Raw genomic sequence first — 25,332 nt, 5'->3', positions numbered from 1 at the left:
TCCCCAAGGCTGCTTGGTTTTGATGGCTGTGTTAGGGAAACCGTAAATCGGGCCAATCAAAACGATGCAGTTAGGGCGTTTAGATAACGCCTAATATTTTACAGTTATTCAATTGTTTATCTAATGAAAAACAACATTTTGTTAGTTGCGATAGATGCGTAGAAATATTCCCTATCAAGTGATGCAAACATCTCTCCTATCCAGTACGAAATGGTCGAGCTATAAGCATTCGAAATCTTTCATTTTTTCCTGCATGTTCTGTGTTTAGGTTTTCATTTTACCCTCCATATATTCCGGTTAGACGTAGTCCCACGTCAAAAGATCTGGCATCGCTTTAGGCAGTTTTATTTGCCACTTGACACTTTGTTTGCCATTCTTCAATTATCAACATTGGCAAATAATGCCAAACATCAAAAATACCAAAAATTTGATTGAAATATTTAACGTACGTCAGTACATTGTTTGACAAATTGGTCTAAAAAAGTTTAAGCAAAGAAGTGCTAAATATTTGCTTGTCGTGTTTTGTGTCGAAAATATTTGATCAGTACACGTTGGTCAAATTTTTTCTGTCAAAAATAGTCAAATATTTGGCTTCGATCAAACAGTGTATAAGCACCCTAAGAGTTTAAAGTCTCTTTAATTCAATCAGGGGTTAGACATCAATTGAATATAGGCTACCCAAAATCAAAATCAATATGGCGTCATTTGTTTATCAACATATCATTTACGAGGATTGAAATCGAAAAATGCGCTGCTTTATTCTAACTGCATGAGCGATTTTCATATTTCGGTTTCACATGGAGGTGTTCACATTTAACATGGAGTTTAAAGTTAGCCACTATTCGACTATATAACCGGACCGAGTTGTAAACAACAGTAATTGATTGAACCAAAATGTCAGTAAACCGCAGCAATATTGGGTACACTGGCAATATGAGGGATTTGACGTTTTAGTCGTACCCCTGAATTCAATACCCGCCTGCCTGCGCATGCTACGTCGCTCGAAACTCTACCATCTTCATTACCTTTTTTTCTAGTACATTGGGTTTAGACCAAGATACCATAGTTCGTACAGGTAGTTCGTAACAGTAAACAAAACATTTCCGATAGTATGTGATTTGTTGAGTCTAAATATGACGTCATTGCTTTCAACGATACATTTATTCGAACATGTAAAATTAAAATCTCTTTATTCGCAGAGTCAATGAAATTTTATGCATATAACGGGTAGCAACTAAAATTTTGAAATTTATTTCTCAAACTTTCAAAAAAGTTCTTTCTTTGTACTTTTTTTAAAGTTAGAGACTTGAAGAAGATCGGTTTTATTGAAATTGAAGATATGTTAGTACTCAGTGTAATCGCTTTGTGGCAAAAATCAAATGCCTTAGTGTAGACTTCGATAAATAAGTTCAGAAATTTTCACTCCCATTTCTTCTCGATCGATCACATCTTCATACGATTACAATCAGTCGTAAACCGATCTTTCACCGAACGAGACAGACGCGAGTGCTATCACTCTGTATCAAATTTTAAAAAAGTTTCGTGGTACAATAAAGTTATAAGTTTCCCGCTAATTATATCAAAATTGTTTGATCTAAGATTTGCCAACCTTTATGAAAAGATCGATCTTGTCGAATCGATTTTCCAAACAGCGTAGGGATCGATCCACTGATTTACCGAAGAATCGATCTTTGCCGAATCGATCTTTGAAAAATCAATAGCTTTTTTCACAATTTACAGTGAATAAAAAAATTCATATTTCTATTCAAACATCAAAAGCATTTTGTTCTTCAGCATGAAAATTTTAAAGTCCAGAAAAAAACCTTTCCAGGGCATTCGTTTTGTGTCGTCAATCGGTGTTAAATAAATTAATTAATAAACATCATTAGAATTTCAACAACTGGTATCTGCTCCAGAACTCAGCTGACAAAGATCCCATGGAAGCCAATGGTTCCAAACGTCTGTCATTTAGTCGAAGCCGATTCTTGATTTTGACGCCAGTTCTAAAAACAACCTTTTGTCTGGAATTAATGTCAACATCTAGTTCAGTGATCCTATAGGTCACTGGTTAAGTACATCCCCTCAGTAGCTGCCGCAAGTTCCATCTTTGTCAGCATTTCTACAGAAGTAAATCGTAGAAGAAACGATCCAAATGTTGACATTATGTTCAAAAAGAAATGTTAGGTGAGATTGAAATAGATGTACAACGAAAAAAATTCAACAAAAAGTTTTCCTAAGATCGAAAAAATCGAAAGCAAAAAAAATCGATTTTCTCGAGTACAAAAGATTGATCTAAGAAACGGAAATCGGAATGGAAAAGATCGATCTTCTAAAAGTCGATCTGAGATCGCCCATCGGCTGTTCTGCGAAACTTCAGTTTGACTTCGAAACACGTTTCATGGTATTCATGTCAACTTTGCGAATGCATCTCTCAATTCCACCAATCAATTGTACGCAATTCGTGACTCTCCAGTTATTTTTGTACAACAAGGAGCTCAAAATCACGAAGAAATCTCCAATTTGGCAACACTGAGGCAGAGTTGCCGGGCTACGGTTTTTGGGTACAAATGGGATCGAAAGAGTATTCAGGAACGATTGTGTTTATTTGGTGTAACGCGATGACGCGAGTTGGTTTGGATGAATATACAACTCATGTTTTCATCTAGTATAATAGGTATATATGATATATTACAAACAAATGAAACAACAGTTGACGGAAAATATTAGTGAGGTTATAATTTTTTTTGACGTGGGACTACGTCTAACCGGAGTATATGGGGGTGAAATGAAAACCTAAACACAGAACATTTAGGACAAAATGAAAGATTCCGAATGCTTATAACTCGAACATTTCTTAATAGATCGGAAAGATGTTTGCATCAATTGATAGGAAATATTTCTACGCGTCTATCACAATTGATAAAATGTTATTTTCCATGAGATAAACAGTTGAATAACTGTAAAATGTCAAGCGTTATCAAATCACCCTAACTGCCAAGTTTTGATTGGCCCGATTTACGATTTCCCTAACACAGACTTCAAAATCAATGTACCTGTAGGAATCCTCTTTGCAAATATACATGCAAGTCGGGGGTATTTTTGTTTCCACCGAGCTGTGTTTCCCTAACACTGACTTCTAAATCAATGTGTCTGGGGGAATCCGCTTTGGAAATACAAGCAAGTTGGGGGTATTTTTGTTCCCATTGAGGTGTGTTCCCCTAACACGGACTTCTGAATCAATGTGCCTGGGAAATAGAAACAAAATATGTTGCATCGACAGTAATAGATGTATACATTGTTCGTTCTATGGTTTAAATTTTTAGTATCAATTACAATTCGACAGTTAGTCAGCTAGCGACCAGTTGCCGGCGGCGGCGATGGTGTCCATTATCAGCATCGAGATATTTCCGCCGAATGAAAAGTAGAGGAAGGAAGTGAGAAGGTCCCACGTCTCTTCGGTTATGTCCACGACATTACCCACCCGTCTTTTTTATCCTCACGAATCGCCATTTGTTTATATGGAAACATTTGTTTGTACAAATAGAAATTATTTATTTTTCTATTTGTCGGAGAGGGATATAAATGTTTAAAATGAGTAGTGGTGATAGTTAAGAAAATTGCTATACGATTTAATGTTTGCTGAGCATGTCGATTAGACTGATTTTACGATATTGTGTGTCAGAAACCGATGCTTGTTAAACCGATTTATGACTTAATCTGTCGTGAAAAATAAAATCGTGTTTTCCGCATTTATGCGATTGTATACATTGATCGATATTTTGTGATTCTACATCACTTTGTATATAACATGGAATATGCCATGTTATGCGAATTAATGTTTGCTAGGACGTAGAATAATTAAAATAAATAAAGTACATTGAATTCTTTTTTTTTACGCGACTGATGCGTGTGTGCAAAAAAATCACGTAATAGCGTAAAAAAAATTACGTCATTTTGAGAGAATCGCGTAAAAAAATTGTCCCATTACCAGCGCGCACTCGTCACAACATGGGTCATGTAGATAGAATCAAATTGGTTTTCAAAAAGATGGGTTGGTAATGTCGAGGACATAACCGGAGAGACGTAGAACTACACCAAGGGGTGTCCATTATTCGAATATCAAGGAGCACAGTTCCTAGAATTACCAACTTTTCATGTACAAAATTACAGAAAAAAATCAAAGGATAGAATAAAACATCAGCACACGAATTTTTTTGATTTTTTCGTATTTTCACCTAAACACTCAAACGCGGTGCAAATGTTGTAGGGGTTATTGTTCAGCCGGTAACGAACACACACTTGATGGAAAGCATATCGTCATAGGTAATTTCCGTCTGGTATCTTGATATAACCAATACGTTAAAATTGCTCTAAATAATTACTTAGCATATTTTGCTGACTATCACTATCAAATGAACTTTTTGATGCGCTTTTGTGTATGTAACAGGCTACCTGCCGAAAGTGCGGTACATTGGGGCTTTGATAAAATATGTAATCCGCCATTTTGTAGCGGCCGCCATCTTGGATTTTGAAGATCATAAAATACGCAGTTTTCTAATGACTGCAGAGATAAAGCTGTGTTCCAAATTCCAGATCAATAGGCCAATGGGAAGGGGGTCAAATTTCTATTAATGTGGTACAGCGCTATAAACAAACATGTTACATACAAACATGTCACAGCTAAATAAAACCGTTTAAAAACTCCAGCATTCTATCTAATCAAGTGCGATTGGCGTCTTCTCACCCGGCGTGACGCTTCCACTGCTTTTAACACAATTCAATAGGTTCTCCTGCTCCACATCCCATAAAAACTCCTGTCTCTCCCTCTTGCGGTATCGCAGGGCACAAACGTTTTTGCGTTCACAATCGCTTCTCGGTATATTTCCTGCTTGGCGTCCGATGATAGAATGTGGCCAAGCACCACCATCGCTCACTTTATATAGCCATATAGTTAACGTTGTAGCGACCGCCTTTATTATTTATAATCTCTTTTTCGTCCCCATCTTCACCTTGTCCATACGTTTCGCCCGTACCCGTGGTTGCTTGTAATGAATAGCTGTTTGCTGCGGGAGCGCAGACAAAATGTATGGGAAAGTAGGGATTTCTTTCTGCCAATTGTTCATTAATTTGAACTTTTATGACCTGAAAAAACGGAATGTATAGCATATAAACAATTGCTGAGGATATATCCTATTAATGTGTGTACATGGAACCAAAATCCATTCATTAATTGAGGAGGTATTGCCGTTCAAAAACTGAACACTTTTTCACACCGAAATATTGAAATGGGCCCCTATATTGAACGGTTAGACGTAGTGCTACGTCAAAAGAATCCAATCGAAATATCAAAAGAGATCCAATAATCAGGAGGAGAAAAAGTGTTACTTTTCTTACAATAATCCACTACATAGAGAAAGTATTGTTGTGAAAGGCAAAAATAATCGAATTAAATAAAATGAATAAACTAATTTTTTTCATTAATTAATGCTAGCGTTTGAAATCATAAAAGCACAGCTGGTATTTTTGTAGATTCTAAAATTTCAGTATCATTAACTTCTAAAGTTAATTGTAATTTAATTTTACTTCTCTCCAAATGTTAGGTTTTAATTATTCTGCTCGGCCACAAAAGCTAAATAAACAAAGCCCGAGTCATTCATTCATTCATTCTTTGTTTTTGAGAGGCTTTAAATTTTGCAGTTCATTCGCCTCTAACCCGAGTCAATGAGTAAATATCGAGGTGGAGTAGGCGAAGTATATCTGTATTGGCAAGCAAAATATCGTGTAGTAATTATTTGCATTCAATATGGAATGTATATGGAAGAATCATACAATGTTCAGAGTACTTACCGTTGCATGATAATTTGAGCCGAAATTCTCATGAAATCATTCAACTGTTTGCTTACTAACAGATGACAATTGTATTGTGGCTTATTTCGATTATTTATGTAGTAAAAAGGTCCAGACAGCAGTCGTGTACTTAGATCTCGAAAGCAGTAACATTTTCGGTGAAATTCTTATTAATTGCCGATTATTTTCTCAAAACATATACACCGACACTGGAAGCCTTCAAAACATCAACATCGTAACGTTAAAATAATGAAAGTTCATTTGTTTATATGAACGTGAGGTGTGAAAATGTCACAGAGAAACATCACTTTTATCCGGCTTTTTCGACGTGATTTCACAAATATTCACTGCACGCTGTCTGCAGCTTCACATTCAGTGGGAATTCTAATAAAATGTACGTTATTAATTGATAAAACACTTCCTGAAAATAGCTTTATCACATGGATGTGGTAGGCAATCAAATACAACGACTAACGTCACTATTTGAGAAATACTTATGGCAGCGCATTCTATGTCGCATGAAACACCACCATCTTCATCTTCTTTTTTCCAGGACATTGAACCCGAGTCATGAAAACGCTCGCTTCTTCTATAGGAGAAACGTTTGACAGCATGGGGAAAAAAGTTGCAAGAATTTTTTTTCAAGCAATGCACTTGAAAAATAGATTTGATTGAGTCTGCATGATCCACGACACAACCATAATAGCACACGCTCTCGCAGAAATTTTTTTCTTCTCTTTTTCTTTTCAAATCGCGTAATTTCAAGAAAATCTCGTAAAATATTACGTAATTTCGAAGAAATCGCGTAATTTCAAGAGAAACGCGTGAAGTAAAATCACGTAGAAAAATCGAGTAAAAAAGAATAAATAGAAATAATGCGGTATAAGATGAGATATAATGTTTATTCAGAAATATTCTATCTTTAAAGATTTAACATCCTACAATGGAATAATTCGATAAAGGTGAATTTTCTATATGAATAAAATAACATTGAACTAAATTAACCTGCTTTAAATTCCGTATTGTACTAAAAACCTTACAACAGCATGCGCGCCACCTTGCAAAAGCATCCTAAATTTTCCATCCCCTCACGCGCTAGCAGCAGAGCGTATTGTGGTGTGTGTTTGTCATTAAAAGTGATTATTTTCTCCGAAAACGACTGCTGTGGCTTCGCGATTCGACGGAAAATATTGCTTGAAACGGTGCAAAATATGTAGCCAGGTACGGTGCTTTCTGCAGCGCCGGTGCACCGCTTGCGATTGGTGATAAATGTGGTCCCGGGTTGATCGGTTCGGTGAAGAAAATCGCGAATGAAAAATTCGAGTGAAACTAGCGAAAAATTCCCAATCAACAATGGCGGCGACCATCTTCTCGTCGCAGTCGCAGTCGCGGTGGTCGCTCGAAGTCAGAACGAAGTGTGAGCTGACCAGTGGAAGCAATTTCGATTATTTCAACTACCGGTCGCTTCCACGGTCCGGGTTGGCCGCTGTGGAGCAACAACCGTTGAGAGTGTTTCTATTGCAAGAGCATTGAAAAGTACGCGAGGCTGACAGAATATATCAACAAAAAAGTGTTTTCAAATTGTATGAGCCGGACGTCAGTGAAAATAAACTGCAGAAGACAGTAATAATTTTAGAAGAAAAACAGTTGAAAGTGATTGTGGATGTAAATTTATTTACGATTGTGTTTTTCAAGTACCAAAAAATTGCTTTTTTGCATTTTTTCCGTGATTGTGTTTTGCCTTCTTTGCTGTGTTCTGTTTTGCTGAAAAAGCTTGGCAAGAGCTCTAAAAGGGCAGCGAAAGTGACCTCTTGAAAGACAGGAATCCGAGTATGGATCCGGAGCAAATAATACTGGATGAAGATTTTGACGATGGGTCAACCGATGGAGGCTATGGAGAATATGATTTCATGCAGCAGGATCAAGATGCACTTTCGGTTAACACGCCGCTAGGTGAGTACACATGCAAACATGCTTTGTTTCTGTTTGCAGTCGTCCTGCTTCGGAAGAATATAACAGCTTAATTAAATTCTTTCTGTTCGCAATGAGGTATATGTAGTATTGTGGGATTGTGTTGCGGGTAACAAAGTTAAACTAAACTGTGCTTTTTCCGGTTATTAGAGTAGTTAATTATAATATGATTCCCAATGCATGATTCATTTTACTTTCAAAGCATCTAAATAAAATGTTAATTATGTTAGTATTTCGATGCTAGTTAAATCTGTTGGATATACATTTTAACCGATTCACCAATTTGAAAAAAATGACTGAATTCTGACACTGATAAAGTCAGGCATGGAAACATGCAAATTTCTTGGAATTTTACAATCGATTATCTAAAGCCAAATTTACCGTTCATACTGTTCTTTGCCACTGGGGTTACTAAATGAGGTTTAGAGTACTTTGAGTGGATTTAGTTTTTTTTTATTGTAAACTAGCTGACCTGGCAAACTTCGTTCCGCCCAAAATTTATTTTTCGTTATCACATCCACGTTTTCTTACTAAGCACTGTTCATGGGTCCAATCGCAGAATTATTCATTGATTACTATTGTCTTTTACTATAAAATTCCTAGTACTTCTACCAAAACTCGACATTATAATATCAGATTATTTTCAGACACAATTCTCGTTCAAGATTTTTCAACCACTTGCAAATAACATTTTTCTCCGTTACGTTACATGCCAAATTTGGTTTTATTTGCTTGATTAATTCTCGAGTAATGCAGAAATTTGTGTTTCATTTCTATGGCAAAACCAGACCCCCTCATCCCCTTAAGGGAGGGGGAGGAGTATCTAACCACCATAGATTCATTTATTGTACCCTAAAACCTCCACATGCCAAATTTCATTTCATTTGCTCGATTAATTCTCGAGTAATGCAGAAATTTGTGTTTCATTTGTATGGCAGCCCCCTCTTAGAGGGGGGGATTGGAGTGTCTAACCACTATAGAATCATTTATTGCACCCTAAACTTTCCATATGCCTAATTTGATTTAATTTGCTTGATTAATTCTCTAGTAATGCAAAAATTTGTGTTTCATTTATATGGTAGCCCCCCTTAGAGAGAGGGGAGGGGTATCTAACCACCATAGAATCATTTATTGAACCCTAAAACCTCCACATGCCAAATTTCTTTTCATTTGCTTGATTAATTCTCGAGAAATTTAGAAATTTGTGTTTCATTTGTATGGCAGCCACGTGGACAGATTATTCCGGGTTTAAATAGCGTGCATAATTGATTGTCAAGATATACAAATTGGATTCACTACACATGTCATGTCTGTTTTGTTTTCGAATTATATAAAAAAAATTATGAAAACTAACTGAAATTGTTCATCAAAACTAAAGGTTACAAGTTTTACCACAGCATTCCGGTAGGCCAAGTTGTTACTATAAATCGACGCGATATACCCAGCTTTTGCGGATGACATAATCATGATAAGCTGCTTCTTGGATGATCACACAACAGTGCATATAAAAACCTTGGACAAAATCATCAAAAAACACATTCACGATCATTGTTGTCACTCGCATAGATCAGCGTCAACAAATGCTGCAAACGTGTGGGTTGCTCTTGAAAATCAACATTAAACGATGCCTTGTACGCAGTATTGCCACATTTAAATCTGTACCAGAGGGATCAAAAAACTTACTCATCTATACTTTTTTCTAAAAATTTGAACCATCGAAAATATTCGTTGTAGAGAAAAATTCTAAGGGATTGTATCTAGGACACTACCGCATATTTTCAACGTAGAACTACGCAATTATATTATGCAATCCATTTGTTAACCACTTCGAATTTTATTTTAGAATGCATCGAAATTTTTGTAATAGATTATGTTCTTCGTTACGAATAAATTTGATGACCGTCCTTTTACGTTTGATATGATGCCTAGGACTACCAAAATATGTGAACGGAAGAATTGTCAAACGATCATTGTATTTTACATTTCCCTCTGAAATTATTACACATCTCATGTTTACGTAGTTCTCGAACCGCGAAAGTTCATTCACCTCTAGTGTCTGAAATGACGATTTTCCCAGGCTTCTCAGTTTAAAAGTACGTTTTAGGGAAACATATTCCGGTCTACACAACGACAAGCGAGTACAAAAGTATTCAACACCAAAAAACACTCCGATTTGCAAAGCGAATTCCCCCAGGCACATTAATTTTGAAGTCCGTGTTAGGGAAACACAGCTCGGTTGGAACAAAAATACCCACGACTTGCATGTATATTTGCAAAGCGGATTTCCACAGGTAAATCTATTTTAAAGTCTGTGTTAGGGAAACCGTAAATCGGGCCAATCAACCCTTGGCAGTTAGGGCGCTTGACATTTTACAGTTATTCTATTGTTCATCTCATGAAAAACAACATTTTATTAATTGTGATAGACGCGTAGAAATATTTCCTATAGATTGATGTAAACATCTTTCCGATCTTGTTCGAGTTTAAGCATTTGAAATACGGGTAGAGTTGGCACACAAATCGGCAGCACAAATGTATGAGAAGGAAGTTCTTCCAGTTTACGTGAATTTAAACCGTTGAGAGATTACCGAATTGTAATATATAATATATCAACAAATCTTGAAAAATTTCCGATTCGATTGGTATGCAAATCATGAGAATTCGTTCACAGTGAAAATAGTTATTAACGTTAATTTTATTTCATAAAAACGTGACCTGTTTTCTGATTTGGCACCCTTCCTGAAAGACGTAGTTCTACGTCAAAAAAAGACGGGTGGGTAATGTCGGGTACATAACCGGAGAGACGTAGGACTACACCAAGGGGTGTCCATTATTCGAATATCATGGAGCACAGATCCCAGAATGGCCAACTTTTCATGTACAAAATTACAGAAAAAATCAAAGGATAAAATAAAACCTCAGCACTCAGAAAAAACTCAAACGTTTAGATTCAAATACGAAAAAATCAAAATTTGTCGTGCAAATGTCGTGCGGTGCAAATGTTGCAGGGGTTATTGTTCATCCGGCAACGAACACATACTTGATGGCAAGCATATCGTTATAGCAATTTACCGTCTGGTCTGATTTACCGTGATATAATCGGGCTTTGCACTCCTCATGAATAACTGAGGTTTAGAAAAAATACGTAACCCGCCATTTTGTGGTGGCGGCCATTTTGGATTTGCATTTTTCATAAATAACTGTGTTCTAATAGTCAATACCTTTCATTTGATACCCATATTGATGGGGCTTTGAGAAAATATGTAATCCGCCATTTTGTAGCGGTCGCCATCTTGGATTTTCAAGATCATGAAATATGCAATTTTATAATGACTGCAGAGATAAAGGTGTGTTCCAAATTTCAGATCAATCGGTCAACAGGAAAGGGGTCAAATTTCATTTAATGTGGTACAGCGCTATAGACAAACATGTTACATACAAACATACAAATATGTCACAGCTAAATAAAACCGTTTAAAATCTCCAGCATTCTATCAAATCGAGCGCGATTAGCCTCTCCTTCACCCGGCGCGACGCTTCTGTCTCTTACTCTTGCGGTATCGCACCGCATACATCACCGGCAAATGCAGCAATCTCTTATGCTGAAAATCAATTTCAAGATAGCATCTCTCCTGCTTGGCGTCCGATAATAGAATGTGGCCAAGCCCCACCATCGCTCACTTTATATAGCCATATAGTTAACGTTGTAGCGACCACCTATATTTATTTATAATCTCTTTTTGACGTAGGACTACGTCTTTCATTTCTATACTGGGGTGTAAGTTCAAAGTTTCGAAAACGGAAGCGTTACGCTGGAGAACGAGATTTTGAGCGTTAATAGCTCCTGAACAACTGAACGAAATGGTATGATGAACACTTCATTCGAAAGACAAAATATCTACGCGTTATATGCTTGTTACTTTTTGATCCAAAAACTTATTTCAATAGCCCTAAAATTGCTTTCAAAACAGGCTATTGAAATCACCAATCGGTATATAAGCGAGTGCCGCTCGGAAATCCCCTCAGTTATTATTGCGCAACGATTGAGGTACAATCGCTGGATTGGATGGATGTTTCCCTAACACAGACTTCCAACCACGAAGCCTGGGGAAATCGACAGTGCAAAATAGATGCAAGCTGCGGGTACTTTTGTATTCGCTTGCGTTTTTGGAAATCGGAATGTTTCCCTAGCACAGATTTCAAAATTATGAAGCCTGAGGAAATCGACATTGCAAATTAGATGCAAGCAGCGGGAACTTTTGAACTCGTCTGGTTTTTACAAATTGGAATGTTTCCCTAACACAGACTTCTAAACCATGGAGCCTGTGGGAATCGGCATAGCACTTTTGTACTCGTTTGCGTTTTTGCAAATTGGAATTTTTCTTAACAAAAATTTCAAAAACATGGTGCCTACTTTTGTACTCGCTTAAATTTTTGCAAACCAGAATGTGTTTTCCCAATACAGATTCTGAAACCAAGAAGTTGGGGAAATCGGCATTGCAGATACATGCAAGTCGGCAATACTTTTATACCTCCAAGCATTTTTACACTCCGGAATTCGTTTTGTTATGACGGTCTATGAGAGCGGGTACAAAGGCAACGCTTTGGCTCGATTATTCAAGATTGTATTGGAACAAATCTCTTCATGTCGTCAGCTCACTGAACTTCTACGCATATCGTTTGATGATTAGGCAAAATGTTGATAACTGTTTGCTGCGATAACTACTACCATAATGCATGAATTGACTTAAATTGGGATTTGTTTGCAAATGAATTCGTGAATAGTTTCATTCATTCACTAGTTTTATCAATAGTTTAATCAATACACACAAAATGTAGCTCTGCGCAGCGGCGATATCGTACCCAAGGATTCGAGGATTATTGCTAATTGAAGAAATACAATTGATTACTAAGCCAACGGCAGTCCTACGTCAACCTTACGGTTATAGCATAGGTATAACCCACCATAGTTTTGACGTAGGACTACGTCTTTCATTTCTATACCGGGGTGTAAAATCAAAGTTTCGAAAACGAAAGCGTTACGCCGGAGACCGAGATTTTGAGTGTTAATAACTCCTAAACAACTGAACGAAATGGTATGATAAACACTTCATTCGAAAGATAAAATGTCTACGCGTTCTATACTTGTTACTTTCTGATCCAAAAACTTGTTTCAATAGTCTTAAATTTGCTTTCAAAATAGGCTATTGAAATCACCAATCGGTATATAAGCGAGCGCCGCTCGGAAATCCACTCAGTTCTAATTGAACAGCGATTGGAGCATGTTGTCGCTGTTGTGGTGAAGCTCTTCATTTATCATGAAAGCGCGGATGAACGGTGTCACCAAGAGCCTGTTTGTGCACCTTAGGCCAGAAGGGAATCCATGTGGCAGTATTTCCCTTTTCCATATTCTTTCTCACATCTTCATCCCATTATCCCTATCCATAAATAGTCCTTCTCATTTCACACTTTTGGGATGTAAACTTCAGAGGGAAATGTAAAATAAAATAATCGTTTGATAATTTTTTTTGTCTTTATTGGAAAAATTTTCAGCCTTAGGCTGGTTCATCAAACGTTTGATAATTCTTCCGTACATATATTTTGTTCTAGTCATCATACCAAACGTAAAAGGTCCGTCATTAAATTTACTTGTAACGAAGAACAATCAATCACAATAAATGAATTGACTTTACACGGCATTTGTTCATTTTTTTCACTCACAGAGCAAATATATTGAACTCAATTGAATTTGGAAACTGTTTCATTCAATCAAGAATTTAATCAATACAAACGAATGATTGCTAAGCTAAAGTAGTTCCACGTGAACCTTGCGGTTATATCATAGATATAACCCACTCATTTTTTTTGCAATGCCGATTTCTCCAGGCTGGTTTTGAAGTCTGTGTTAGGGGAACATCCATTCATTCCTGCGATGGTACCTCAATCGCTGTTCAATTAAAACTGACAGGATTTCCGAGCGGCGCTCGCTTATATACCGATTGGTGATTTCAATAGTCTGTTTTGAAAGCAATTTTAAGGTTATTGAAACAAGTTTTTGGAACAAAAAGAAGGGTGGGTAATGTCGGGACATAACCGGAGTGACGTAGGACTATACAAAGGGGACAGCTTTTGTTAAATATATATTTTAAATATATTGTTTTATTTTCTTCTCCTACGTGAATACCTACCTATCTACCTGAAAAATGGATTAGTTTACTGTTAACTCTTTATGAATATGTTGATGGTTCTGAAAAGAACCTTTGGTGTTGTGTTTTTGTTATCACTCGATATTCCCATCTTGTTCGGCCTTCCTGTTTAGCGATTGCGTTTGCCACTCGCCACAGCTGTCACAGTTGGAAAATTTCTTCCCATCCAGCTTGTGACATATTTTACAGTAAATTACATTCAATGGCACGTCGCAATACCACCACTCAGTATCGGATTGGAGGTAATTTTAACCTGTAATTGAACATTTGCGATGACAGTGGTACAGTGTCGACTTTCAATGTGGGGTCATAATTTGGACCCCGAACTCTATGTTTACAAAAATGGCCAACTAAATATGTCGCATTACAGTCGAGATAAGTGTAAATTACTGTACTTTCAATCTAGAAGCAATTTAAGAATTGGTGAAAATCAATAAGCTCAGAACAACTGCCAAATTCACATACTCATCATATCCTGGCAAACAAATTATGAAAAAATCAATTTGTGTTTTATTATTATTTTGGATATTGTTTTAGAAAGCATTGAACTGTATTTCCTAAACTCTTTTTTGGAAGGTTTAATGGCCCTGTTTTATGGAATGGTTCCAATTTAGAAAACTTAGTACTCGTGGTTTTGAAAAAACCTGCTGCCGTTTTGCAATTGCGTTTGCCATTCGCCACTCGCTGCAACTGCCTGTTGTTGTCTTGATGTCTACCGAACTGAATGTGTTCTGTTCTGAATGCGATTTTTCTCATCGTCGCGAGCAGCTTTACCAGCTAAATCGATCACTTCGGCGGCCGAAACTATATAACGCCGGCTAGGTGGACTGGTACTAACGCGCTCGGCCTAGCTACCCTTGCGGGGAACTCCAGATCAACACGGTTCGAGCGGGATTTTGCCTTTCCCTTCACTTTTCCTCCTTTACCATGTCCAGACATGGCTGCTTGGGTTGGTTTGTTGATGTGTTGTGATGCGAACAGATGTGGTGTACGGTTTGAATGAGAATGATCGTTACGGCAGCGGAGCGGGGATTTTTAAGCTGACTGGCTGGCTCGAGAATTACGCATGTGTGAGACTGCGACCAATGTTTCGTTCATTTTTTTCTTTTTCCTTTCCAATCGTGCTTCATTCTATTTCGCTGCTGCTCTGGTTGCCCGTTTTGGTCGGTACGATTTGAGGAGCACAAAATGGACAAATAAAAAATGGGCACATAGTGCATTTTGACAATGCTTGATAATTCACAATTATTCAATTATTTATCTCAAGAAAAATGAAATGTTATTCGTTATGATAGATGCGTAGATATATTTCCTATCAATTGATGCAAAAACCTTTGAGATCTATTGAGAAATGCTCGAGTTATAAGCGTTCCAAATCTTGCATTTTTTCCTACTTGTTCAGTGCCTAGATTTCCATTTCACCCCCTATATCTTCCGGTTAGACGTAGTCCTACGTCAAAAGTAACAAGTATGTAACGCGTAGACATTTTATCTTTCCTATGAAGTATTTATCATACCATTTCGTTCGATTGCTTAGCAGCTCTTAACGCTCCTAATCTCGGTCTCCGGCGTAACGCTTTCGTTTTCGAAACTTTGATTTTACGCCCCGGTATAGAAATGAAAGACGTAGTCCTACGTCAAAATACTCATTTATCTACTAAAACACTTGCAACACTTGCAAGTCATTCGTGCGTTTTATGATGCTTATACATAGTTTCTTTTAAATTAGATTGCATACTATCGCTTCTAACACAACGTTAATGCTAGTCAAATTAGAAAATTAGCGTCGAATCATCAAAATCGAATCTTTTTCTCGTTTGTTTGATCAGCTCCACGAAAAAACTGCGACAAATACTCTTTGAAATGATCTGCCTTTCGCTGTCCATTGTTCTGATCAGTGGCACAAACTATCAAAATTTATTCACGAATGGAGAAATTAACTTTTCCCCAGTGTCGAATGAATTCTCTTCAGTTGAAACTCAACATCATATCTGTCATAATGAGTACAGTCAACTCTCCCTAACTCGATGTTCTGTATCTCGATCAAGCAAACCATTTGTCATGACAATTGTCATGCGAAAATGCGAAAACAGAATAGAAACTGAGAGAGGTTGGCGTCGACATCATGCCTCATACCGTATGTTTCTATTCATGTCGCATTTACGCATGACAATTGTCATGACAATTGGTTTGCTTGATCTCGATATTTCCCTAACTCAATGGATTTCATGGCACCTTCGATTTTACAAGCATTCTTCTCTCCATAACTCGATACCTCCCTTACTCGATGTGTTTTGATTCAGTTTTCCATGGATTTTCACCTCCCTAACTCGATTGATTTTCGCGTACATGTTTTTGTGCGTTATTACCTCTGATTTCAGTTGCTCTTGAAAGTGAAGACGGAGTGTTCGTGTCATCAAAGTATGGAAAACCACGAGAAACCTTTCAAGCGAACAATCAAAACGCTAACCATTGCGCAACGTTTGAGCATAATCGAGCAGGTCGAAAAGTATGGACGGAAGAGGTCTGAAGCTGCAAATAATTTCAGTATTGCACAAAGTACGGTATCAACACTATTCAAACTAAAGTTAAAATGGAATCGGAATGGAAAATTGAATCTAGACCAAAAGCATATAAGGTTGGTCGGAATCGAAAAGCTGGAGTGGTCAATGGATTTTTGTCTTATCAAGCCATAGAGAATAATTTACCTCTCTCAGGTTCTATTCTTCGAGATATGGCTTGCGAATTTGTCCAAAAACTGGGAATTCCCAACTTTAAAGCACAACCAACATGGACAGGAGCTATAAACTACCGTTGTGATCAATGGAAAGGGTAAAAACCCACGATGTAATAAACCCAAAATAAGAAGAAGTCATTACCAGTGATATACGAGAGTAACACCAAGGTCTGGATGGCCTTAATCCATTTTGGGGAATGGATCATGCAATTTGACGAAAGAATTTTACAATGGAATTAAAAACGTATTATTTCTGGAATAATGTGTTATGGTAATGTATCATACTTATATATATTTCTTTTCAAAGGTGGTCATGTTGATAACTATACAGCGCACCCAAAATCTCTCCGACCAAAGCTCAAATCGATAAGTTCACAAATTTTCCACAAATCTTTACTTCCGTAGCTCAGCAGCTGGACTTCGATATAATCAAGAACCTGAATCAGTACTTTCGCCATCTTCGATTAATTAGTTCGATTAGTTAAACGAACATTGCAAGAAAAGAAGGATATTTGTCCTTCTCAACATTCATGTTATTCAGCATTCTTACTGTATATTAATGCACTCTAGGATAATCACTAAGACGTGACGTAAGACAAGACAAACACTTATTGTTCTTACTATTCAAACGGTTTAAAAAAATACCTTAAATGTCGACCGGTTTCGGGCGCGAAGCTGCCCATCTACGGGACAATGTCCGACTCTAGGACTCTAGGACCCTTCAGATATACCGGTATTGGATGCAATTGAAAAACTTTCAGCCTCTTAAATCAATAAAGTTAAATCTGAGACTATTTGAAATGGCTACTGATTAAACGGACGGCCGATAGTTGACCGACAGAATAGTTTGAATGCAATCAGGATGTCTATCAAACTTTTTTATCGGCCGGTACTGAATCGGTGTAGTTTGCGCATATGCATATCTCTTCATACTGATTAAGTCGTCCGACCAGTCTATCGGCCGACAAAAGTCTGTAGTCTGCGGGGGCTCTAAGAGTAGTAGACTATCGCCGTCTACTCGGAGCTGCAATTTGTCAATGTCACTGCATATATTTGGGCTACCATGACGACCATTGCAACATTACTACCAAACGACGTGCAACAAAATATAAACCGACAAAACAAATTCCTCACTCTTCAATGCTAAATAGTTTGTCAGAGTGTGTTGACGAACAAAGCATGTTGCAAGTCAGTGCCCTATGATCGTCATGGCGGGAAATACCATGTTACTTGATGTAATGGAATTTTACACGTTCACCAGAGATTTTTCAAGCTTGGGTAAATTATATAACCCGTTGCTCACACGTTATCGCGTGTTCGACATAGTATTTACTTCAATAAATACAAGAAACAACAACCGGAACGAAAATCGAACCTTCGCTCGATGAAGATCTGCGACAATCATCAATTCGTTGCTGACAATTTAACCGCCTACTTGGTCGGTCAAAACGTATTGACGAAGCTCGGTAACATGCATAGTGTTGCATCGGACTCCATCAGTCACCATTTGACCAATATTATTGTCAATAGGAAGTGACTAACGTGGCTCGTCAGTTGTCAGTGACATTGATGAAAAAATGCAGCTCTGCGTCTACTACGATTTTAAAAATGCTGATATTAGAGCATAATTAATGTGTTCTTGAATATTGAATGGAATTCAATTTTGAAAAAGAACGACATAGACACCGAATAGACCTTCACGAACATCATGAACTTTCTAATCGACAGGCACGTTCCTAAGAAAAATAGAAGTTCATCCCACCAACCGTGGCAGACCACCAAAATTTGACGAATAAAACTGCAAAGAAGGCTCCCCTCAGGAGATTTTCGAATAACCGTCTCCCATCCTTCAAGCAACATTATTTGCGATTGAACTGTCAATGAAGGCTAATAAGTAATAATTGTACTTGTAGCACAAATAAATAGCAAGATTGGATAACCTTTCTCATACAAAATATCCGAATTCATTCGGGAGGTGATAGAGAATCATATTTGATGAAAAAAATCCTTCTACGTATATGTTCGAATTTCAACAATGACAGAGTTATACAACTTTTTGTTTGTTTCGGACTTTGTTGCTTCAACCTGGCGCTACATTAAAAAGTACGCTACAGAAAAGGATGAGAAAAATTAGTACAAGATATAGTTGTGGAACATCTAAAGTGGAATTAAATGACACTTTGGATATGAAAAACTTCAAAGTTAGCAATTTTGAATGTGTTAATAATTTTATCCTAAAAATTGATATAAAACTTTATTGTTTCTATCAATTAGAAATTGATTGCTCTCTAACCGCTCTACAAATTGTTCTTTGACACCCATCTTCTATTTATCTTAATTTCGCTACAATATCGATATAAACAATTCCTGGTGAAAATTCAAGCAAAATCTTCAAAAATCACGATTTTGATCTCACTGTACATATAAAAGCCATTTGAATTTCACAAAAAAAAATCGAAATGACGATAGATCTCGACGTTTTATGCAATTTGAAGACATTTGGCATCAAAATATATTTTTTTTTGAAAACCCGAATCTCATGAGTTCTTCAAGGGTCAAGAAATCAAAACTTTGAGCGCTTCGAGGCACCCTAAATCATGTCCGATTGGGCTGAAATTTTGCACAGGTAATTATTTTTGGGCCAATAAACAAAATGTACATCTTCGGATTTTGAAATTTGACATAACCATTTTTCGCGGCCACCCTAATGCGCATGCCTCGAAGTAAGTATAATCACGGAACGAACAGAAAGCTACGGCTGCGGATTGGATCTGATTCAACATATCAAATGCTTCGCTGGGGAGAAATTTAGGACCACTTCTGTACGTCATTTTCATCAAGAGTAATCAAAACTACGGTCACCGGAATGTCATCTTTTCTAGGCGGATAATGTTAAAATACACGTACAAGATTGCCATGCTTTCGATAAATTCGATAGGCGGTGCGAACTCCGTGATCCCCAAGGCCTTCCGTCACTTTACTGCGTACTGGTGCGTCCCATTTTTGAATCAAAAGCGATCGTGTAGTATCTATATCAGTAAACTTGGATGAGCAAATTTGAATCTATACAAAATTTTGACGCAGGACTACGTCTTTGATTTCTGTATAGGGTACTCTACGAAAAATGTAACGTTTATTAAGAGTTTTCAAATGCATATTACGCAGAATCGTTATTACGATGTATGTTATAATATATACCATTAGACGGCAAATTTATCCACAATTTTTTTCGCCTGAGGCATCAACAGTGGAAATAATAAAACAAGAGAGCAATTTAACAATTAAAATGGGTATTTTTAACGAGCGGATGCGAAGGTAAATCATGTATTATGCATTCTTTCTTCCAACTTCATTCCTATGAATGTTGTATGTAACACAAAATTGCGTGCAATAATTCGTTCCATCTAATGGCGGGTTTACATTAATTACTATAGCTATAGATGGATTTATTCACGTGAAAATAGGTGTGAGAATAAATATGATACACTTATTCGAGGTATATATAACTTTAATAAATTCAGCATATACTTGCGTTTACTTGTGAATTACTCACTGGTGAGAAATCACTGTAGTTGGATGCAGTTCTACTTCAGGCGAATTAATTCACAGAAAATATGAATATATTCACGTTAATGTAAACGGTTGATGCGATTTCTATATATCTCATCATATTTCTTCACATGAATATATCACTAGTCTAAACCCACCCTAACAGATAAAGGGTGTGTCACATCAAATTGCATCACGGAAAAAACGCTGTAGAAATTCGCCCAGTAGACCGATCCTTTTGAAAATTTTAGACAGTAAAATAAAAACTATTAAACAACTTTTGGCATTTTCTTTTAATTCATACTTCGAGCCCAAGCCCGTATGCTCGCACCTTCCTCTTTACCCCGTCCATAAGGTTCTGTACAACGTCAGGTTGTAGTTTTTTTCGAACAGAAATTCATTTTCTCTTGAAGTGCGCCTCCGATTTGACAACTTTTGGGTTCTTCCGGAGGGCCTGCTTCATAATCGCCCAATATTTCTCTATTGGGCGAAGCTCCGGCGCGTTGGGCGGGTTCATTTCCTTTGGCACGAAGGTGACCCCGTTGGATTCGTACCACTCCAACACGTCCTTTGAATAGTGGCATGAAGCGAGATCCGGCCAGAAGATGGTCGGGCCCTCGTGCTGCTTCAATAGTGGTAGTAAGCGCTTCTGTAGGCACTCCTTAAGGTAAACCTGCCCGTTTACCGTGCCGGTCATCACGAAGGGGGCGCACCGCTTTCCGCAAGAGCAGATCGCTTGCCACACCATGTACTTTTTGGCAAACTTGGATAGTTTCTGCTTGCGAATCTCCTCCGGAACGCTGAATTTGTCCTCTGCGGAGAAGAACAACAGGCCCGGCAGCTGACGAAAGTCCGCTTTGACGTAGGTTTCGTCGTCCATTACCAGGCAATGCGGCTTTGTCAGCATTTCGGTGTACAGCTTCCGGGCTCGCGTCTTCCCCACCATGTTTTGCCTTTCGTCGCGGTTAGGAGCCTTCTGAACCTTGTATGTACGCAGGCCCTCCCGCTGCTTGGTCCGCTGGACGAATGAACTTGACAAATTCAGCTTATTGGCGACATCCCGGACCGAACTTCTCGGATCACGTCTAAACTGCTTAACTACGCGCTTGTGATCTTTTTCCCTGACGGAGCATCCATTTTTGCCGTTCTTCACCTTCCGGTCGATGGTTAGGTTCTAGAAGTATCGTTTTAGTACGCTGCTGACCGTGGATTGGACGATTCCCAGCATCTTACCGATGTCCCGATGTGACAACTCCGGATTCTCGAAATGAGTGCACAGGATTAATTCACGACGCTCTTTTTCGTTCGACGACATTTTTCCAAATTTACGAAAAATTGACAGTGAAGCATGGCCAACGTGATCTATACACTCTTATATGATTATAAGCGAAAGCTGAAGATATAATTCCTAAAAATTAAATTTCTACAGCGTTTTTTCCGTGATGCAATTTGATGTGACACACCCTTTAGGCAAGATGTTAAAGTAATCATATGCAAGATGGCATGCATCACTCAAACTCCATGCAAGATTTAATCAAAGCAACGAGGAAAGTGTTACCCATACAGTGATCGTTCATTAATTAGGAGGAGGCAACGATTATGCGAAGACTTATTGAGATCTGCATTACATCGCAACACAAAAATGAAATGAAATATTAATATTCTTCATGACTCATATTCATAATTCTCAATGACTCAATTCCTTCTATGATAGATTGAGCAGAAGAACCAATACGACTTGATTGTGATAGTCTGCAAACGAACATTATTTCACCGAAAAAGCTACTGCTCCCGATGCCTAATAATAAGAATAAGACAATGGAAATCACAATAACATAGCTATCCATTAAAAATAAAGCAACTTCATGATTTCATGTGTCTTTTACCTCAAAATGTCACGAAATCGTGAATATTTTCAACTTGTTTTTTTGTTTCTTCGTAATCAATCAATTTTTTTTGTTTATCGATTCACATATACTTCATCTACCATTCCACCATTCATTAATCATTTTCAGTTAGACAGTTGAACTTCCTGCCAGAAGCCTATTGTCTTTCTTTGTTCTTTGTTCGGTTCATAACCTTCAAACCGTTTGAAGGTTATGAGTACATATAACAAACGGCTTTTTTGAGCTACTATTTAGAGTTCCAAAAGTGTTAAACTAACAGATTTCTTAACATTGAAAAAAATTACATTTTAAATAACCGAGTGTTCTGAACAATCACACTCCTACGTCAAACTTTCGTCCGTGCCCCTAGGCTCAGATCCTACTTTTTAAGATGTACGCTTCGTAGTTTTTCATGGCAGAGTCCTCAAAGGTTTGCTGCCATATGAAGCTAAATATTTCTGCATCTGTAAGAGCCTTTCGGCTCTTACTGTTACTCGTCGCTCAGAATATGTTCAATACGGTCCCATCCGAACAATGGCGACAAGATTTAATGAGGTCTACCAACAACAGTACGTGTCAAAACGTCAGAACTACTCATTTTTTGAGCTTCCAGATATGCATAAAAAAGCTCGGTTGAAATTATGTGTATAGTGTAGGATATAACAACTATCTTCATTTATAAGACCGTCCATTTGAACTTTATTGTTTTGTTCGGGTGCGAAACATTAAAACAACAAAAACGCCAGTGTCTCATACCTATAGAACCAGATAGAAAAACTCTTACATTAAAAAATTAACATCAATTTCGCATGATTTACAATGAGATTATCATTATTCCACTTCAGATTCTGTATGTGATTCTGGATTGTGTTTCAAAAACCTATTCGGGGTGGTTTCGGCCGAACTGTGGCATGCTGAAGTGTGTATCTCTTTCCACGCGAAGGATACTGCTCCTTTAAGCTCTTCAACGAAGTTTGATGGATTGGGTAGAATATTTTTCAAAAGGGCTGGTGTAGATATTTTTTCTTTAACACGTATGAATAGTCAGTATTTCAGAATCATTCACGGATTTTTTTTTATTCTTTCAGCCTCCTGGGCTGGTTCGTCTCTATCAAAAACGGTCTAAAACATATACTTCACAACGTTTGAACAGTTTTAACAAGGAACTACAATCAAGTTTTCACATGACAAAAATATAAAATCTATAACACTGACAGAAAATTGATTTCCGTTTTATTTTGTTGCATTCTTTGGATCTTTGGATCTTCGTTCACCTGCCATGGCCTCGCGCCAGAGAAGGGGAACCCGCTCCGTTCGAAGATGTTCTTGTTCCCCTAATCGCGAAGGGGAAGGAACAAGGATCTTCGTTTTGGATCCGCTTTTTGTGGTACACTCTATTAATTAAGGATGGTCATCTTTCGGAAGCTGTAGGTATTCCAGTCATTTTTTCTCGGATCCTCTTGAACACAGAGGCAAGGTTTCGAAGGTGAAACTGCATGACGGCTGAATTCCCGCGTAGTCCGTCGGGGAACGAGCGTTTCTGCCCTTGTGCGTCCCGAATTCTCGAAGGTTGCAGAGGTTGTCCAGCGGTTCCGGTGGGGGGATAACGTACGCACCACTGGGGCTCTGCATACCTGAAGCACTGCGGCTTGTCTCATGTTCAAATCGCGAAGAGTGACACCAGAGGTTGTCCGACGATACCGGTTGGGCTGTAGCGGCCACATCGGCGGGGCCGACTATCACTTCCGGAGAGCTGACTCGTGGTTTGGTGTAGAGACGTTTTGATTTTTTGTGAGACTTAGGGTAGTATTTACTTCTTTTTGGTCGAAGGTAGATGGCCAGAAGAAGAGCACCCGGGAGCATCTGGTGGCAACGTGAACTGCTTAACTGTAGACAGTAACCTTTGACGAATGTCCTTTGGTGGCTAGGTGAGCTGGGGTTCAGGTTTTCGCTTTTTCGATTGCGTAACGGGAGCGACTGCGTTCTTTCTTAACTGGGTAGGGCGATGCACTGGCGTAGGCGGTGAAGTGTTGTTTTCAAAAATGGCGTGGGATTCTTCAGAATCTGAATCGGAGTCGGTGTAATGGTAATCTAGGGTGGAATTTTTGTGTTGCGGTGCCTGTCGTTTCGTCTGGGATGGTTTCGAGCTTTAGAATCGTGTTCCTTTACGAGGTGTAAGGAGTATTCGACGAGGGTTTGACGGTTTGTGCTGCTCCGGTTATATTGGTGGTACAGGTGCAGCTGAACAATGAACTAGCTGCGACGATCTATTCTTGTTGAAAAGCGATGATTTCCTCCCTCGGGATCAATCGCTGCTAAAATGTTGGCCATCTGCTTCACTCTTTCGACCAATGACTTAATGGTCGCTGCATTTTCGACAGCCTCGGAGCGCTGTGATTCAAGTGAAGCGGCCACGTTAGCGATGATGAGGTCTTTTTCAGCAATAACTTTCACTAGATTTTCATGTCGTTTATCCGGAGGAGCCTCCGTATTTGATGTGTTATTCAACCCGCTTACCACCCTTGTGACGTCTGTGTAGCTTCGTTGTGGGATATTATCTTCTTCGATATTATCAGGCGGCTCTGTAGTCAACGTCATGTTCAACTTTAATTTTTTGGATGATGTTTTCCTTCCGGCATTCTGGGCAGGAACGGGAGGCGATCTTGTGTTCGCCTGATCCACATTTTCTGCAGAACAAGGGCCGCAGGGATTTTGGTCCCTCTCTTTGATATGCTCGTCAATGTACTCTGGGGATTAAATTTTCTTTCAACATTCTATCCCCTCCTTTAGGGTCTTGCAGATGTGTTAGTCCGAACAATAGAACAATCAATCCATGTTCAGTAGAGTGGCAATAAAAATGGTCATGGTCATTGTCATGGTAATATCTAAAAAATTTTTTTTGTCAAAAATGGGTGATTTTTCGATTTAAAAAATAACTCAAACGCAACACTAGTAAATAAAGTCCGATTGAGCTGATATTTTGCAAAGGATAGTTTTTCAAAGGAATCAACATTTTAAAGAAAGTTCCGTTTGAAAATTTGAAAATTTGAGAACATACTGGAACAGACGGAGATTGAGACTGATATTTGTCATAAATATGGTGGTTGTGTTAAATTATGATAAGAATATCAGCGGT

At 38.1% G+C, this 25,332-nt stretch overlaps 1 protein-coding gene across 8 annotated transcripts in view; it reads left to right on the top strand.

Annotated features, from left to right (window-relative positions):
* The first annotated feature begins 6,975 nt into the window (after positions 1 to 6,975).
* LOC129770596 (histone-lysine N-methyltransferase 2C-like) overlaps positions 6,976 to 25,332 on the top strand; it is a 96,421-nt gene continuing 78,064 nt past the window's right edge. For all 8 annotated transcript variants that reach the window (XM_055773532.1, XM_055773531.1, XM_055773536.1 and 5 more), the window contains exon 1: positions 6,976 to 7,800. In XM_055773532.1, the coding sequence (XP_055629507.1) occupies positions 7,680 to 7,800 (121 nt within the window). In that variant the 5' untranslated portion in view covers positions 6,976 to 7,679. The remainder of the gene's footprint in view (positions 7,801 to 25,332) is intronic.

Source organism: Toxorhynchites rutilus, chromosome 2, assembly GCF_029784135.1.
Source record: "Toxorhynchites rutilus septentrionalis strain SRP chromosome 2, ASM2978413v1, whole genome shotgun sequence".
NCBI classification, from domain to species: Eukaryota; Metazoa; Arthropoda; class Insecta; order Diptera; family Culicidae; genus Toxorhynchites; species Toxorhynchites rutilus.
Note: the sequence above shows the minus strand (reverse complement) of the source record. Positions and strands in the feature narration are given on the sequence as shown.